Here is an 18,829-nt window from a genome sequence, read left to right as displayed (position 1 = left end):
AAATCGGTCCATAACCTGTTATAGCTGCCATATAAACCGATCTTGAATCTTGACTTCTTGACCCACTAGAGGGCGCAATTCCGTACATCCGTCTGTCTGTCGAAAGCACGCTAACTTTCGAAGGAGTAAAGCTATCCGCTTGAAATCTTGCACAAATACTTCTAATTAGTGGAGGTCGGTTGGGATTGCAAAGGGGCCATACCGGTCCATGTTTTGATATAGCTGCCATATAAACCGATCTGGGGTCTTGACTTCTTGAGCCTCTAGAGGGCGCAATTATTATCCGATTTTGCTGAAATTTTGTGCAACGGCTTCTCTCATGACGTACAACATACGTGTCGAATATTGTCCGAATCGGGTTTTAGCTTGATACAGCTCCCCTATAAACCGATCTCCCTATTTTACTTCTTGAGCCCCTAAAATTTTTATTTGATTTGGCTGAAATTTTACACATGGGCTTCTACTGTGGTCTCTAATTCAATTAGCATATCAAATATTTTCTTTTATCCTTTTTTTGTCTAAAAAGAGATACCGCGCAAAGAACTCAACAAATGCGATCCATAGTGGAGGGTATATAAGATTCGGCCCGGCCGAACTTAGCACGCTTTAACTTGTTTCTTCTCACCCTGTATCAAAGCCTAATTTATTAAACATGATTTTGAAAAAAGTTGCACTTTCCCAAAATATCCTCAAATTCTGTTTGAATTTGTATGAATTTTAAATTTTCTAATTTAAAATCCAACAGACTATGGACCATTCAACGCCATATATCCAAGTATGGGTAATGAACATACCCCATATTATTATTATTCAAGCGACGTGACCATAAGGATCCCATGTTTGAGATTGTAAAACGAGGCAAACAAAAAATCTCATAACTTTTTTATAGAAAAAAAAAGAGAACACAACGAAAAACGTGTGCGACCTCCCAATTGTGTTTGACACCTTTGCAAAATGCAGAAAGAAAACGAAATAGGTATAATACGCTCTCTTAGTTTTGCATAAATTCTAATATCCCTATAAGGATTTCAGCTACGTGCAAAAAGCAGTCATCTAAAAAGCACATAAAGACAACCTAGACAACATATGGACTGCTACTCACTTGTATGGATTTTTAGTGTCATATTCACATATAAAAGATAACAAAAACGCAAAAACTTTCTTGCACAATGCTCAAATTTCATTTTTAGCCAACAAAAGAGAAATAAAACTATTTTGGGTTTTTTTTTTGTTCAACAAAAAAATGCTGTACAAAGAAATGGCAGTGTCTAATGCAGATTACTTTCGTTCTCGTTTCGTTCTATTACTAAATAAAATGGAAAGAGGCGAGACAGTCCTTGTAAGCCATATGCTTTTGTTGTTGTAGTCTTAATGCAACAGCAAGGCAGAAGTGCAGCATTTTATTGTGCTCGAACACGAGACGTGTATTACATTTGGAAAAATCTCAAGAATTTTCCAGCTAAACACAAGCTCTACGTAGTTTGGTTATATGTGATGTGTGGGTGTCAGCGAGCCAACTTTCATATGTGTGGTGCGATGCATTTTTTTTTTTGGTAGGGGGTTAATGCAACATCTGTAGTAATATTGCTACGTGACACTGCCGCTGACTTTGACAAGGCTACAAATATGTTAGCAGCGTTGCTAGTCACTTGCTGCTGACTGACATTCGAGAAATTGTTGAAAATTGTAAAACTTGTGAATTTGCAAACATTTTTTCCCTTCTTTTTGGGAACAATAAATGTAAATGGAAACTTTTATTGATATTGTTACGATGAGAATAGTCTTTAAATTGAGTTCAGTGGGAGTTGCACTGCATGACATGTAAAATATTTTGTGTAGCCCTGGGCGACCGACCCATTGAAATCTATTCGCAGAACTATTTTGAAACTCAATGAATAAATTTCAATTATCAAATCATGTTGAGCAACTACATAGCAGTTAGATAGAGGCCTGGTGTACATTTATAACAATTTGGGCCAAACAGGGAATGAAGAATAGACTCCATCCAATTTGTAGTTGGAAAGAAAAACTTCAATGGTTTTATAACAAAGTCTTATTTTAAGATTTTACAAATACTTTAGTTACTATTTTTATACCCACCACCGTAGGATAGGGGGTATATTCATTTAGTCATTGCGTTTACAAAACATCGAAATATCAATTTCCAACCCTACATAGTATATATATTTCGGATCGTCTTAAAATTCTAAGACGATTTAATGATGTACGTGTGTCTGTCCGTCCGTCAGTCAGTTGTAATCACTCTACAGGCTTCAAAAATTGAGATATTGAGCTTAAATTTGGCACAGATATGTCTTTTTGACGCACGCTTGTTAAGTTCGTGAAAGGGCCAAATCGGACCATATTTGGATATAGCTACTATATAGACCGATCTTCCGATAAAGGGTCTAAAGCCCATAAAAGCTTAATTTTTTAACCGATTTCGCTGAAATTTAACACAGTGAGTAGTTTTAGACCTCCCAACATCTGACCCAAATATAGCTGCTATATAGACCGATCTCCCTATAAAGGGTCGGAAGCCCATAAAACTTTATTTTTTAACCGATTTCACTAAAATTTAAAACAGTGGTTTATTTTAGGTCTCCCGCCATCTGATTTAAGTATAGTTCATATCGGACTATATTTAGATATAGCAGCCATATAGGCCGATCTCCCGATAAAGGGTCTGAAGCCCATAAAAGCTTTATTTTTTAACCGATTTTGCTAAAATTTGAAACAGGGAGTAGTTTTAGGCCTACCAACATCTGACCCAAATTAGGTTCAGATCGGCCTATATTTAGATATAGCTGCCATATAGACCGATCTCACGATAAAGGGTCTGAAGCCCATAAAAGCTTTATTTTTTATTCGATATCGCTGAAATTTGGAATAGTGCGCAGTTTTACGCCTCTCAACATCTGACCTTAGTATGGTTTAGATCGGCCTATATTTAGATATAGATGTCAAAGAGACCCATATGCCGGTTAAGGGTCTGAACCTCATAAAAGCTTTATTTATTACCCGATTTTGTTGAAATTTTAATTACAAAATTCAACAGTGACTTCTATTTATAAGACCACTCAATGTCCGTGCCGAATTTGGATGCATAAGTTATCCAATTTTAATCGGATTGTGACGAAAGGGGATTTACATGTATACCCGAGGTGGTGGGTATCCAGAGTTCGGCCCGGCCGAACTTAATGCCTTTCTACTTGTTAAAGTCTGTAGCGTGATTTAAACAGACAGATGGACAGATGGACGGACATGGCTAGATGGTCTTAGATTTTTACTTTGATCAAGAAAGTATATATATTTTATAGGGTCGGAAATGAATATTTCGATGTGTTGCAAATGGAATGACTAAATGAATATGCCTCCATCCTTCGGTGGTGGGTATAAAAAAACATAGTAATTTTTGATCTGTCTCTCTTGGGTATCTGACAGGATTTGATGTGATGCAAATTTCTGGTCTATGTTGAATTGGCCATGTCTTAAGCCGTCTTAATAAGGTCAGTTTATATTTAAGTTTCACTTTAAGTAGTGTCGCTCTGCAGCATGCTGTTCGGATTCGGCAATAAAAAGCAGGCTTAAACTTGAGTGCTGTCATACTCATTATATGAGATAAGCATACTGGCTGTCCCCTTTTGGAAAAATTTTAAATATTCATCCAGTATATCAATATTCCTAAAATTTATCCTAATAATAAATTTTCGATAATTTTTTATAATATAAAGAAAAACACCATCTCTGTTTTTGTTTGTATACTTTTGTTGATTTCAAACTGTGACAAAAGAAAACAATATTAATTTCTTTACCATCACCAAGGCTAGGAAATGACAATTTGTCACTTTCAAGGAAGTGCCTGCCTGCCAAAATAAACACATTGTTGTTTGTTTGCTAAAGATTTAAGGTTTCATTTTCATAAAAACCTACCTTAGCTTTGACCCAAATTTCTTTCTTTTTTCGCCTTAAATCTGTTGAATAAACAATTTTTGGTTTTCATATCCCAGGCACAAAATTTCTTTGAATCAACCTACCTCCCAAGAGGCAAAGGTGTTAATATCCGTTTTTTTTTTTTTTGGTGTCTGCGTGTGAAGTAAAAAACATCCTCAGAGTCCATATTTCAACGGCCTAATATGACTGACTGACTGAGCGAGTGAGCGAGTGACTCTTCATGACACCACACCTAATTGAAATTGTCCCAAAGCTGGATGGATGGCAACATATGTAGTCTTTGGCTCATTCATTTGCTACCAAAGGAAATGCTCAACATACCTCAAGGTTTGCAAATATTTGGGAACATTTTAAGGATTTAGGTCGTAAAAGAAAATCTCAACCATTTTAATATTTAAAGATTTTGAATTTCGTTTTCTTCATTTTTCCGCTCCACTTCTAAGGCCGAGGGCAACCTGCACTTTGTGCCCTTCCGTTCTGATGTGGTTGCTTGCTAGGTTTAAGGCACATCATAACATTTAATATTTAAAGTAAATTTCCTTTATCAACACCATAAGTGTAGGAGGGTGAGTTCGTTTTGGCGTAAAAACGACAACGAACGAAAGATATCCGCACATTACAATGTGGAAGCGCATAATGCTTTTGGTGTTTATCTTGGCGCTGGCAATGTTTGCGGTTGATCCTTTAGAGATTCTTGCTTTGGCATGTGTGTATGTGTATATGCGTGCACTACTCTACTCATGCACACACATATGCTACGTGCCATTCTAAGCCACATCATCTCCAACAACAAATATGACATTCAGGGTCACCCAAGGAAGCCATGTGACAACGCCACTAACACCCCCATTAAGGTGGTCACATGTACACCATTACAATGTGACGACTTAAATGTTCATTTAAGGATATGTGGGTTTCAATACCATTCGCTGCATTTGACTGTGGTCTCATTTAGGCATCAGAAAATGGAGAACATTGAAATTTTCTACAAAAACAAAATGTTAAAAGAATCCAATCTAAAACCGAAATTACAAAAAAAAATTTAACATCTAAATACCAAATTTCAATGAAATTTTCTTTAAAGGTGATGAATTTCAATGATATTTTCTCTAAAGAAAAAAATTTCAATGAAGTTTTCTCTAAAGACAAAATTTTCATGAAATTCACTCTAAAACCGAAACAAAAAACAAAAACAAAAGAAAAACAAGTAAAAAGGCATTAAGTTCGGCTGGGCCGAACTTTGGATACCTACGACCTCCGGTATATATGAAAACTCCCTTTCGTCACAATCCGGAGAAAATTTGATAACTTATGCGCCCACATTCGACACGGATATTGAGTGGTCTAATTCACTGTTGAATTTCGGATAAAAAATAAAGCTTTTATGGGCTTCAGACCCTTTATCGGGATATCGGTCTGTATGGTAGCTATATCTAAATATAGTCCGATCTGAACCATATTTACGTCAGACATCAGGAGGTTCAAGATAACCCGCTGTTTCAAATTTCAGCGAAATCGGGTAATGAATAAAGCTTTTATGGGCCTAAGACCCTTTATCGGCAGATCGGTCTATATGACAGCTAGATCTAAGTATAGTCCGATCTGAACCATATTTAGATCAGATGTTGGGAGGCTGAAAATAACCCACTGTTTAAAACTTCAGCGAAATCGGGTAATAAATAAAGAATTTATGGGCTTGAGACCCTTTATTTGGAGATTGATCTATATAGGAGCTATATATAAATATAGTCCGATATGGACCATATTTGGGTCAGATGTCGGGAGGCCTAAAACTACTCACTGTTTCAAATTTCAGAGAAATCGGTTAAAAAATAAAGCTTTTATGGGCTTCAGACCCTTAATCGGGAGATCGGTCTATATGGCAGCTATACCTAAATATAGTCCGATGTGATCCATATTTCCTATTTTCCTACTCACTGTTTCAAATTTAAACGAAATCGGATGAAAAATAAAGCATTTATGGGCATTAGACCCTTTATCGGAAAATCGGTCTATAAAGCAGCTATATCCAAATATGGTCCGATTTGGCCCGTTAAAGAACTTAATTAGCGTACATCAAAAAAACGTATCTTTGCCAAATTTCAGATCAATATCTCTATTTTTGAAGGATCTAGAGTGATTACAGACGGACGGACGGACAGACACACGAACATCGTTAAATCGTCTTAGAATTTTACGACGATCCGAAATATATATACTTCGTAGGGTCGGAAATTGATATTTCGATGTGTTGCAAACGGAATGACTAATGACTAATTTTATCTAAATATCAAATTTCAATAAAATGTTCTTTAATGGTGATGAATTTCAATGACATTTTTCCTAAAGACAAAATTTAAATTAAACTTTCTGAAACACAAATTTCAATAAAATTTTCTCTAAAAACAAAATTTGGTTTAATGTATCGTTCATTTACGGCTTTAAACACCATTCCAAACATTTTTCCCAATAACTTCGTTTGCCCACTGAATTTTCATCATTAGAATTTCATTAATCAAGATTTTGTTGTTTTTTGCTCTCAGAAAATATAAAACTGATTTCACTTTCCCATTGTAAGACTTAAAAAAATTGTTGTAGCAGCTGACACCTGGACATTAGCATTAATAATGTCCCTAAGCACAAGCAACAGCAAAAACGCAAAAGATATCTTAAATCGCCTTTTTTGTGTCGTGTCTGGTCCTCCATAGGGTCCATTTGGAACACCACTGTCCATTGTGTTGTAAAAGTACCACGCTATTCTTGGTGTTAACTTGGGACAAGCACACCAACTGTATCCTCGAAAATACACACCTAATTGTAAAACATTTGTCTTCCAGTCACTATATCCCTTGTCTTCTCCATACATTCTTCGCCATTTCATTCTTACAGTGGCCTTCGATTGAGGCCGCCTTCTTTCTTCATCACCCAACAACCCTACTTAATTTTTAAAATAACAAAGAAAATGCTGCTAAAATTATTTCAATATTTTACCAATGCCATCATCTGGAAAACATGCAGCATGAGACAAAAAAAGTTACGCTGCTGAGACGAAACAACAAAGGAACGAAAGACCGAACGAACGAATTTGTACGAGTATGTGCCAATTATTCGTAAAATTTCGAGTGAACCGAAACCAAGAACAATAAAAGCTACCACAGCAACAACACAGCAGCAGTAAGATGAGGAGAATGAGAAGAATGGGAAGAGAAACTATAGCGATATCCGAACATGATACGGCCATGTCCTTGTAAAGCTGATGATGCTTCAAAAAAATAAAGCCAACAATTTCCTTCACTGTTACTGCTGATGTCTCAGCACCTCCCGCCTCACTGCTATCCACTAAGGTCCAATGCCACATTTTCTGGCTGGCATAGCAAATGAAGTACAGCAATAACAACAAAGACAAAATCAGTTTCGGCTGGCACATCTGTTAAATTTGTAATGGTATTAGTTTTGTTATTCTTTTTTTTTATAAAGAGCAGCCAAGATTTGTGTACCCATTTGTCCCCTTTGGGTCCCTCCAGGCCCCACTCTCAACTCGCCTGCTGCCATCAACTATAACCCCCTTTTGAGTCCTTCACATTCGCATAACATTCTATCTACCGCCATGCTCTTCATTATTTTATTGTTAAAGAAGGACGTGCGTGATAAATTACAATCAAACGTTTTATTTTTTCGTATTTCAAGCATTGCTAGAAATCCGTGAATTCTCTCTCCGTTTTTTTTTTTTGTTTTTTGAAACAGTATTCGTTTAGTGGCCTCAAGTGCGTATGTGGATGGGTATGGGTATGGTTGGGTGAGGAAACCTTGAAAACTTTCTATTGGGCATCGCATTGAACATCAAGGTTTCATTGTAAAAAAATTTAAATTTTGGCAAATCGTTCAGTATTAGGACTTTAAAGCATACATTTTATGAAATATTTATTCCAATTCGTTATATAATAGCACCCACCATTGAGGGCAAGCTTTTAAAACTTACCAATGATTTTGGCCGGTAGGTATGTTAAGATAGTTAATGCTTAGTACCTTACAATGTTTTATGACTCATTACAATGCCTTACCATACCTTACCATTAGATTAGGTTAGGTTGAAAAGAGGGTGCAGATATTAATCTGCCTCATGCCACTATAGACATACACCTTAGCCAGTAATCGGCTTGTTGTGCGCTCTAAAAACTAAAACGTAACCTCAAAAAAGAAAATCTACGATAGGAATTCCTTGCTACTTACAAAATCCTTAATCGTTTTCCATGCCACGCCCCTATGTTGGTTCATGTCTGGTATTGTGTCCCCACCTAAGTGCCGGTATCTGCTAGACGCGAAAGCCGGGCAATGACGTCTCATCATCTTCCCCGCATGCCCTACACATGCTATCACTTGCCGCCCCGATTTTACATAGCTCGTAGTCCTGTGTGTCCCGCTATGATTTCAATAGCTATACTGACGTCCTTCTTACTTCCTTTTAGTATTAACCTCGTCTTCTCACGATCTGGATCCCCCCATAGGATTTTCGCCATCCTACCGACCATTTCACGGTTCCACAGGGTTGCAAGCGCATTCATCGCCCACGCTAACTTAACCTTACCCTACCATACCCAGCCCTACCTTACCATACCCTGCTCTATCTTACCATACATTACCTTACCAACCTGACCATATCTTAGCATACCATAACTTACTACACCTTACCATTCCTTACCATACCTTACCATACCTTACCATACCTTACCATACCTTACCATACCTTACCATACCTTACCATACCTTACCATACCTTACCATACCTTACCATACCTTACCATACCTTACCATACCTTACCATACCTTACCTTACCATACCTTACCATACCTTACCATACCTTACCATACCTTTCCATACCTTACCATACCTTACCATACCTTACCATACCTTACCATACCTGACCATACCTTAATACCTTACCATACCTTACCATACCTTACCATACCTTACCATACCTTACCATACCTTACCATACCTTACCATACCTGACCATGCCTTACCATGCCTTACCATACCTTAATACCTTACCATAACTTACCATAACTTACCATACCTTACCATACCTTACCATACCTTACCATACCTTACCATACCTTACCATACCTTACCATACCTTACCATACCTTACCATACCTTACCATACCTTACCATACCTTACCATACCTTACCATACCTTACCATACCTTACCATACCTTACCATACCTTACCATACCTTACCTTACCTTATCTTACCTTACCATACCTTACCATACCTTACCATACCTTACCATACCGTACCATACCGTACCATACCTTACCATACCTTACCATACCGTACCATATTTTACCATACCTTACCATACCTTACCATACCTTACCATACCTTACCATACCTTACCATACCTTACCATACCTTACCATACCTTACCATACCTTACCATACCTTACCATACCTTACCATTCCTTACCATACCTTACCGTACCTTACCATACCTTACCATACCTTACCATACCTTACCATACCTTACCATACCTTGCCATACCTTACCATACCATACCTTACCATACCTTACCATACATTACCATACCTTACCATACCTTGCCATACCTTACCATACCTTACCATACCTTACCATACCTTACCATACCTTACCATACCTTACCATACCTTACCATACCTTACCATACCTTACCATACCTTACCATACCTTACCATACCTTACCATACCTTACCTTACCTTACCTTACCATACCTTACCATACCTTACCATATCTTACCATACCTTACCATACCATACCATACCTTACCATACCTTACCATACCTTACCATACCTTACCATACCTTACCATACCTTACCATACCTTACCATACCTTACCATACCTTACCATACCTTACCATACCTTACCATACCTTACCATACCTTACCATACCTTACCATACCTTACCATACCTTACCATACCTTACCATACCTTACCTTACCATACCTTACCATACCCTACCATACCTTACCATACCTTACCATACCTTACCATACCTTACCATACCTTACCATACCTTTCCATACCTTACCATATCTTACCATACCTTACCATACCTTACCATACCTTACCATACCTTACCATACCTTACCATACCTTACCATACCTTACCATACCTTACCATACCTTACCATACCTTACCATACTTTACCATACCTTACCATACCTTACCATACCTTACCATACCTTACCATACCTTACCATACCTTAACATACCTTACCATACCTTACCATACCTTACCATACCTTACCATACCTTACCATACCTTACCATACCTTACCATACCTTACCATACCTTACCATACCTTACCATACCTTACCATACCTTACCATACCTTACCATACCTTACCATACCTTACCATACCTTACCATACCTTACCATACCTTACCTTACCATACCTTACCATATCTTACCATACCTTACCATACCTTTCCATACCTTATCATATTTTACCATACCTTACAATACCTTACCATACCTTACCATACCTTACCATACCTTACCATACCTTACCATACCTTACCATACCTTACCATACCTTACCATACCTTACCATACCTTACCATACCTTACCATACCTTACCATACCTTACCATACCTTACCATACCTTACCATACCTTACCATACCTTACCATACCTTACCATACCTTACCATACCTTTCCATACCTTACCATACCTTACCATACCTTACCATACCTTACTATACCTTACCATACCTTACCATACCTTACCGTACCTTACCATACCTTACCATACCTTACCATACCTTACCATACCTTACCATACCTTACCATACCTTACCATATCTTACCATACCTTACCATACCTTACCATACCTTACCATACCTTACCATACCTTACCAACCCTTACCTATCCTTACCATTTCTTACCATACCCTATCATTACTTGCCGCTCCCCAAAGTACCTTACCATACAATACCTTACCATAATTTTACATACGTTACTATGCCTTACCATTACTTACCGTTCCCTGAAGTACCATACCATACAATACTTTACCATACCTTATCAAAATTTACCATACCATATTGCTAGGACGATTCATGTTTCCATTACAAATGTTTCCATCATGTTTTCCACAAATTTCCATCGTTCGTTTTATATGTCCCAAATTCAGCGAAGCTCCAAGATATCAATTTATGTGAACTCTTCCAAGAATATATGCAACTCGTTTTGGAACTCTTAACCCTATTTTGAAATACGAAACCAATTGTTTATCGTATGTTATCAAAACAAACTATACTCGTATATAATTTACAATAACATTTTATAAAATACTAATCCCTAACGGCGCCCCGTTTGCCGAGTTGGTAGCGTGCTTGGATTAATAGTGCAGGGGTTGTGGTCTCGATTCCCGCCAGAAGCCTTGGTCTGTCGCTACTGTGGTATCACAATGGACTTAAAATTGTCTAAGTGAGTCTGTAAAGGACTGCCACTCTTACCTAACCTAATCCTTAACGGAATTTCTTTGCCTTTTTAATATACCATTACTTACCTTTTACTTTTAAAAGAAAGTTGAAGCATACTCTTAGGCTACCTCCCACTTTTCCTAACAATTCAAATCGTTTATTCAACAGCACACAACCCATTTGCGATTTTTCCGAAGTTTTTGAAATCACTTGAAGAATAAATTAACACCAATTTCGCTTTCTTTATTTTTTGTATTAATATTAAGCTTCTTTAATGGCGCTTGCCGAAATTTTTATTAAAAATTCCACTCAGCAAATACTTTTTATATTCGAAGGATATAATTTTTTGACTGGCATCAATTAAAGTCATTGTCACATCGAATAGATTAAATATCACTCTCTTCTACTTCCAAAGTTAATGGATTTCGAAAAAGTGAAAATTTCGTAATAGCTTTCACTCATTCTGCAGCACTTTACATCATTCAGTTGTCCGCTTTTCCCATAATCCAATCCAAGAAAGTGGTATCCTTCATCCGTTGCTGGCTTGCTGGGCTAGAATATTGGCGAAAACATGCCATCGTTGAAAAACAATTTCAATTATTTATTCATTATTGTTTCGACAAACTTTGAAATATGGCGATGATGAAGCCAATCACCATTATCATCATCATTGTCCCAGCGCCATCATCATCGTCATCATCACCATCTAAAATACATCACTTCCAAAGACACAGTTACTTGTACTAAGGTTCTCGTTGTATGTTCGTAAGATACAAAAGTGTAGATTCACTGTGAAATTGAAGGAGGACTCTTGATGATGAGAGTAGCATTAAAGAGGATTTAAAAGAAGAAAAAGGGTGCAATCTCAGTTTACCTTTTTCCTATGCCGGCAGAATTGACAGAAGTGTGTCATGAATTGTTTTTATTTCAGAGTGGTCCATAAAAAAAAAGCGACCGAGAGATAAAAGCAGTGTATAAAATGTTTAACACTTACTTTGTGTGTGTGCCGTTTTTTAGCCTTTTTTTCGTTTTTTGTTTACTCCATCCAAGAAGATAAGAAATGGGTTTTGGTTTAAGCATGTGGGTGGCAATGGCTTTACTTAACTGTTTTGTTTAGGCATCAAATAATTTATGCACACTGGCATTTGATAAATTAAATTTGTTGTTCACTACATGGCCCCTGTTATGTTGATTTTAAACTGAAGCCTTAAGTTATGCAATACCAAGAAAATTCTTTATATATAAACTCAAGGGAAAGAATCCAGTAAAGCAAAAGATTTTCATAGAAACTGGTTGAGTTCGACTTTAACACAGCAATTGTTGAAATAAATGAAATCATTATAATAGGTTTGTATTATTGTCCTTATTAGCGAATTTTCTCGTCCGTCTATTTCCTCGCCTATTTATCGCCGATTAATGACATTAGGTTTGTTTTATATACCCAATAATGGGATTTACTCGCTCATTTTGCATCGAAAAAAATTGCTTGCCTTAACCCCCTCTATTGATGACATTGTCGTAAACGTGTAAAATAGAAAACATATGGCGCCTTGTAGAGGCTCAAGAAGCAAATCCCAGATCGGTTTATATGGCAGCAATATCAGGTTATATACCGATATGCACCATTCCAATAACAGTTATTGGAAGTGATACTGAAACACTAGGTTTAAAATTTCAGTCCAATCGGATGAGAATTGCGCCCTCTAGAGGCTTAAGAAGTCAAGATCCAAGATCGGTTTATATGGCAGCTATACCAGGTTATGGACAGATTTGAACCATACTTAGTACAGTTGTTGGAAGTGATACTAAAACACCTCGTGCAAATTTACAGCCGAATCGGATAATAATTGCGCCCTCTAGCGGCTCAAGAAGTCAAGACCAAAGATCGGTTTATATTGCTTTTATACCAGGTTATGGACAAATTTGAACCATACTTAGCACAGTTGTTGGAAGTGATTCTAAAACACCTCATGCAAAATTTCAGCCAAATCGGAGGAGAATTGGGCCCTCTAGCGGCTCAAGAAGTCAAGCCCCAAGATCAGTTTATATGGCAGCTGTATCAAAACATGGACCGATTTGGACCATTTACAACCCCAACCGACCTACACTAATAGTGTTTGTGTAAAATTTCAAGTGCCTAGCTTTACTCCGTCGGAAGTTAATGTGCTTATGACAGGCGGACAGACGGACGGACATGGCTAGATCGACTTAAAATGTCATGACGATATTTTTTTTATTGGGACCTTAGAAGCATATGGTGGAGGATATAAAAACGTCATAACATAATTTTTTTTTTTTGGGTAAATATTCAAAATATAATTTTTAATAAAAATTTCGATCTTTTTTTCAAAAAAAAAATATTTTAAATATAATTTTCATACAAAATGTCTTCTAACCTTTTTTTGGAAACCTGCTAAAGGCTGCCCGCTGCTCTGTACCTTCTATTATATTGTGAATATCAATATCCCTTCCTTCCGTACTTCAAGAACTTGCACTGAAGTAACGTTTTGGGGCCCTTGTGTTCTTCGCTGGATTTATTATGTCCAAATGTATCCACTGAGCCCAATAATGTCCGCAACCGGTATCCGAGAGGATATTTTTAGTGGGGGGACCATCAGTAGGCCATTCTTTTCATTCGTTGTCTACTGTTCGAATTGATCTTCAAATTAGCTGGGATTATTTGGGGATGACCATATCTTGTAGTGATTGTTTTATGTTGACTGGAGTGTTTTTTGTGAGGTCCTTCAGACGGTCCCTTTCTTGCATGACAGATTCTTTTTCCAATTTCATTATCGGTATAGATGCCTACTTTGGGAGTGGTTCTATTCGACGCTTGGACCCAAATGTGAATGACCTCTTATATGAGTCCCAAATCGCGTTTATCGATTTCCTATTCGGGTTTTGTTTTTTTGGGCGAGCGGCCTTTCGAACACTTCTTCCAACATTGTATGGCCCAAAAGGAGGATTCAAACAAAGCTTGCTTAATTTGTCTTATTCATCTTGGTTTGGGTATGGGGGTGCGTCTTACCATGAAAATTTTCCTTTATAGAGACATGTAGGGTTTGCATAAAAATTCTCTGACATTAGATTGAAAATAGGTTCTTTAACAATTCGCAAAAAAAGTATATCAATTGAAATATATGTAATTTTTTGGCTGTAGTTTTAGAAGTGCTTTGTATTATATGTTCGTAAATTACATGTTGTTTAGAGTTAGGTCTACACTTTCTACAAATTACACTTGTGCTTGCTGTTAATATACAAATACCAACCACACTTTGCACTACACAACTTGTGCAATATGTATGTAATGTATAGCATATACAGACACTTTTATTATGTATATATATATAAATTTACATAAATCTAATAAATATCCTGCCTTTATATGTACTAATTATGCCATGCCTGTGTGCATGTGTTTTTTCTGTTCTTTTTTTTTGTCATTGCTCCTAACAGTAGGCAACAAATGTTTAATATTAATCTACCATGCACCATGGAGAACAAGGAGAACACACGGCCATTTGTGATACGTGAAAACAGTAGTGATAGCAGCGATGATGATGCTTCACGCATTCTTTATCGCGACGATGATACATCACGTCAGGCGAAAATTGCACGCAAGGAGTCCTTGTCGCTGAAGCTGCAATTGCGTCCCGACAAACAGGATCTGATCAATCGTAATATCTTGCATCCAGTTAACGATAATGATGTCAAAGAATCCAAGGAAGCCATAGGAGCTCGTTTAATACGACGTCTGTCGATGAGACCGACAGCCGATGAATTGGTGGAACGTAACATATTGAAGAGTGAGTTTTTTTTTTGTCATGGAAGGAGCAAGGACTTGTGAGGCATTTATAAATTTTAAAATCCTTTTTGTTTTGCAGCACAAACACCCGCCGAAGAGAAAAAACAAAAAGAAGAAAAGAAATCATATTTATTGCGTAAATTAAGTTTTCGACCCACCGTCGAGGAGCTTAAGGAAAAGAAAATTATCCGTTTCAATGATTATATTGAAGTGACTCAGGCCCACGACTATGATCGTCGAGCTGATAAGCCATGGACAAGACTGACACCAAAGGATAAGGCTGCCATACGCAAAGAATTGAATGAATTTAAATCATCCGAGATGGCAGTACACGAGGGTAGTCGGCATTTAACAAGGTAAGATATTAAACAAGTAAAAGCGTGCTAAGTTCGGCCGAGCCGAATCTTATATACCCTCCACCATGGACCGCATTTGTCGAGTTCTATGCGCGGTATCTCGTTTTAGGCAAACAAAGAATAATGAATAAGAACTCTTATTCTATTGAAGCTATATCAAGTTATAGTCCGATTCGGACTATAAATGAATGCTGAACATTGTAGAAGTCTTTGTGTAATATTTTAGTTCATTCGGATAAGAATTGCGCCTGATTTGGCAAAATCGGGAGATCGGTTTATATGGGAGCTGTATCAAGCTATTGATCGATTCAGACCATATTAGACACATATGCTGAAGGTCATGATAGAAGCTATTGCACAAAGTTTCTTTCAAAACGGATGAGAATTGCGCCCTCTAGAGGCTCAAGAAGTCAAGATCCCTCATCGGTTTATATAGCAGCTATATGAGGTTATGTACCGATTTGCGCCATGCTTAGCACAGTTATTAGAAGTCACAACAAAACACCTCATGCAAAATTTCTTGGTCTCAGAATCTATTTTTTTTTTTTTTGTGGTGGTTCTTTTTATAACCTCCACCATAGGATGGGGGTATACTAATTTCGTCATTCTGTTTGTAACTCCTCGAAATATTCGTCACAGACCCCATAAAGTATATATTGGGTTGCCCAAAAAGTAATTGCGGATTTTTTAAAAGAAAGTGAATGCATTTTTAATAAAACTTAGAATGAACTTTAATCAAATATACTTTTTTACACTTTTTTTCTAAAGCAAGCTAAAAGTAACAGCTGATAACTGACAGAAGAAAGAATGCAATTACAAAGTCACAAGCTGTGAAAAAATTTGTCAACGCCGACTATATGAAAAATCCGCAATATATTCTTGATCGTCATGACATTTTAAGTCGATCTAGCCAAGTCCGTCCGTCCGTCCGTCTGTCCGTCCGTCTGTGTGTTGAAAACACGCTAACTTTCGAAGGAGTAAAGCTAGCCGCTTGCAATTTTGCACAAATACTTCTTATTAGTGTAGGTCGGTTGGGGTTGTAAATGGGCTATATCGGTTCATGTTTTGATATAGCTGCCATATAAACCGATCTTGGAATTTGACTTATTGTGCCACTAGAGAGCACAATTCTTATCCGATTTGGCTGAAATTTTGCATGAAAGGTTTTATTATGAATGCCAACAACTGTGTTATGTATGGTTGAAATCGGTCCATAACTTGATATACCTGTCATATAACCTATCTGGGGTTTTGACTTCTTAGGCCGCCAGAGGGCGCAATTCCTATCCGATTTGGATGAAATTTTCAACGACGTGTAAAGTTATGACTTCCAACAACTGTGCTGAGTATGCTTTAAATCGGTCCATAACCTGATATAGTTGTCATATAAACTTATCTGGGGTCTTGGCTTCTTGAGCCGCTAGGGGGCGCAATTCCTCTCCGATTTGGCTGAAATTTTGAACGACGTGTAAAGTTATGACTTCCAACAACTGTGCTGAGTATGCTTTAAATCGGTCCATAACCTGATATAGCTGTCATATAAACTTATCTGGGATCTTGGCTTCTTGAGCCGCTAGGGGGCGCAATTCCTCTCCGATTTGGCTGAAATTTTGAAAGACGTGTAAAGTTATAACTTCCAACAACTGTGCTGAGTATGCTTTAAATCGGTTCATAACCTGATATAGCTGTCATATAAACCAATCTGGGGTCTTGACTTCTTGAGCCGCTAGAGGGCGCAATTCCTCTCCGATTTGGCTGAAATTTTTTACTTGTGACTTACAAGAACTGTGCTGAGTATGCTTTAAATCGGTCCATAACCTGATATAGCTGCCATATAAACCGATCTGGGATCTTGACTTCTTGAGCCTCCAAAGGGCGTAATTGTTATCCGATTTGGCTGAAATTTTGCTTGAGGTGTTTTTTTATGACTTCTAACAACTGTGTCAAATAAGGTTCCAATCGATCCATAGCCTGATATAGCTGCCATATATACCGATCTGGGATCTTGACTTCTTGAGCCTCCAGAGGGCGTAATTATTATCCGATTTGGCTGAAATTTCGTACAACGGCTTCTCCCATGACCTTCAACACATGTGTTAAATATGTTCCGAATTTGTGTATAGCCTGATACAGCTCCCATAAAAACCGATATCTCTATTTTATTTCTTGAGCCCCTAGAGGGCGCAATTCTTACTCGAATTGTTTGAAATTTTACACAATGACTTCTACTATGGTCTCCAACATTTAACTCAATTATGCTCCGAATCGGACTATAACTTGATATAGCTCCAATATAAAATCAATTCTTTTCTTTTATCCTTTGTTTGCCTAAAAAGAGATATGGGGAAAAGAACTCGACAAATGCGATCTATGCCGGAGGGTTTATAAGATTCGGCCCGGCCGAACTTGGCACGCTTTTACTTGTTTGTCATTTAAATAAATAAAAAAATAATCTCACACAAAAAGAATGTGGTCGCGTCACTTGTTAAAATTGTGTTAAATAAGTCCAATTGGGTAAGAAACAATACAGAAGTAACTCAGTCCCCAAAGTTTTCGGTTTTTATGTAACCCAGTGTAGCCATGATTCCAAAATTGTCTATATCCCATCAAATGTTGGCATTCTTCGTTTTGCCACTTCTTTCTCACTAATCCCTGGTGCTTGTCTTCTCGAAATGTACTCAAGTGAAAAATTACATTTTATTTCCGCTTCCTGCAACTAACAGTCTCACCCACCACACAGCAGACAAACTCAGCCACATACACATACACATGCACATACACTTCCATATTAATTTATAGTGCTTTGTCCAAGCGGTCCAACTGAATGAGTGACGTTTCAGTAATGCTCGTATAACATTGTGAACACATTTGTTTTCAATTTCCAAATAAATTTGCTGGCCAAATTGCTGTTGCCACTGCTGACTGGCTGACCGACCGACCGGCCGACTGAAATGATAATGCCGGGTGAAAGGAAAAAAGATTGATGGGAGTTAAAATGAAATGCAATCAAATGGGTCATGTCAAATTCATATTAGTATTTGTTACACTTTTTTAATTATTTATTTTAATTGCTTTTTGTTAAGGTCACACCATAGAAAAAAGGAGGGGCTTTGAGAGATTTAGGCTATACTATGGTAAAAGGGCAAAGGTAAAAGCATATAATTGAATTGAGCTATAACAATAGATAATTGAGTTTAGTTATAGCCTCTAAACTAATCAATCTATGCGGCCCAT

General features: G+C 37.4%; 1 protein-coding gene across 5 annotated transcripts in view; it reads left to right on the top strand.

Moving 5' to 3' along the window:
- Window positions 1–18,829, top strand: part of LOC106085248 (phosphatase and actin regulator 1) — a 784,344-nt gene that overhangs the window by 761,793 nt on the left and 3,722 nt on the right. For all 5 annotated transcript variants that reach the window (XM_059360062.1, XM_059360063.1, XM_059360060.1 and 2 more), the window contains 2 exons: window positions 14,891–15,240; window positions 15,319–15,595. In XM_059360062.1, coding sequence (XP_059216045.1) covers window positions 14,891–15,240; window positions 15,319–15,595 — 627 coding nt within the window. The remainder of the gene's footprint in view (window positions 1–14,890; window positions 15,241–15,318; window positions 15,596–18,829) is intronic.

This window comes from Stomoxys calcitrans, chromosome 1 (genome assembly GCF_963082655.1).
Source record: "Stomoxys calcitrans chromosome 1, idStoCalc2.1, whole genome shotgun sequence".
Lineage (NCBI taxonomy): Eukaryota > Metazoa > Arthropoda > Insecta > Diptera > Muscidae > Stomoxys > Stomoxys calcitrans.
Note: the sequence above shows the minus strand (reverse complement) of the source record. Positions and strands in the feature narration are given on the sequence as shown.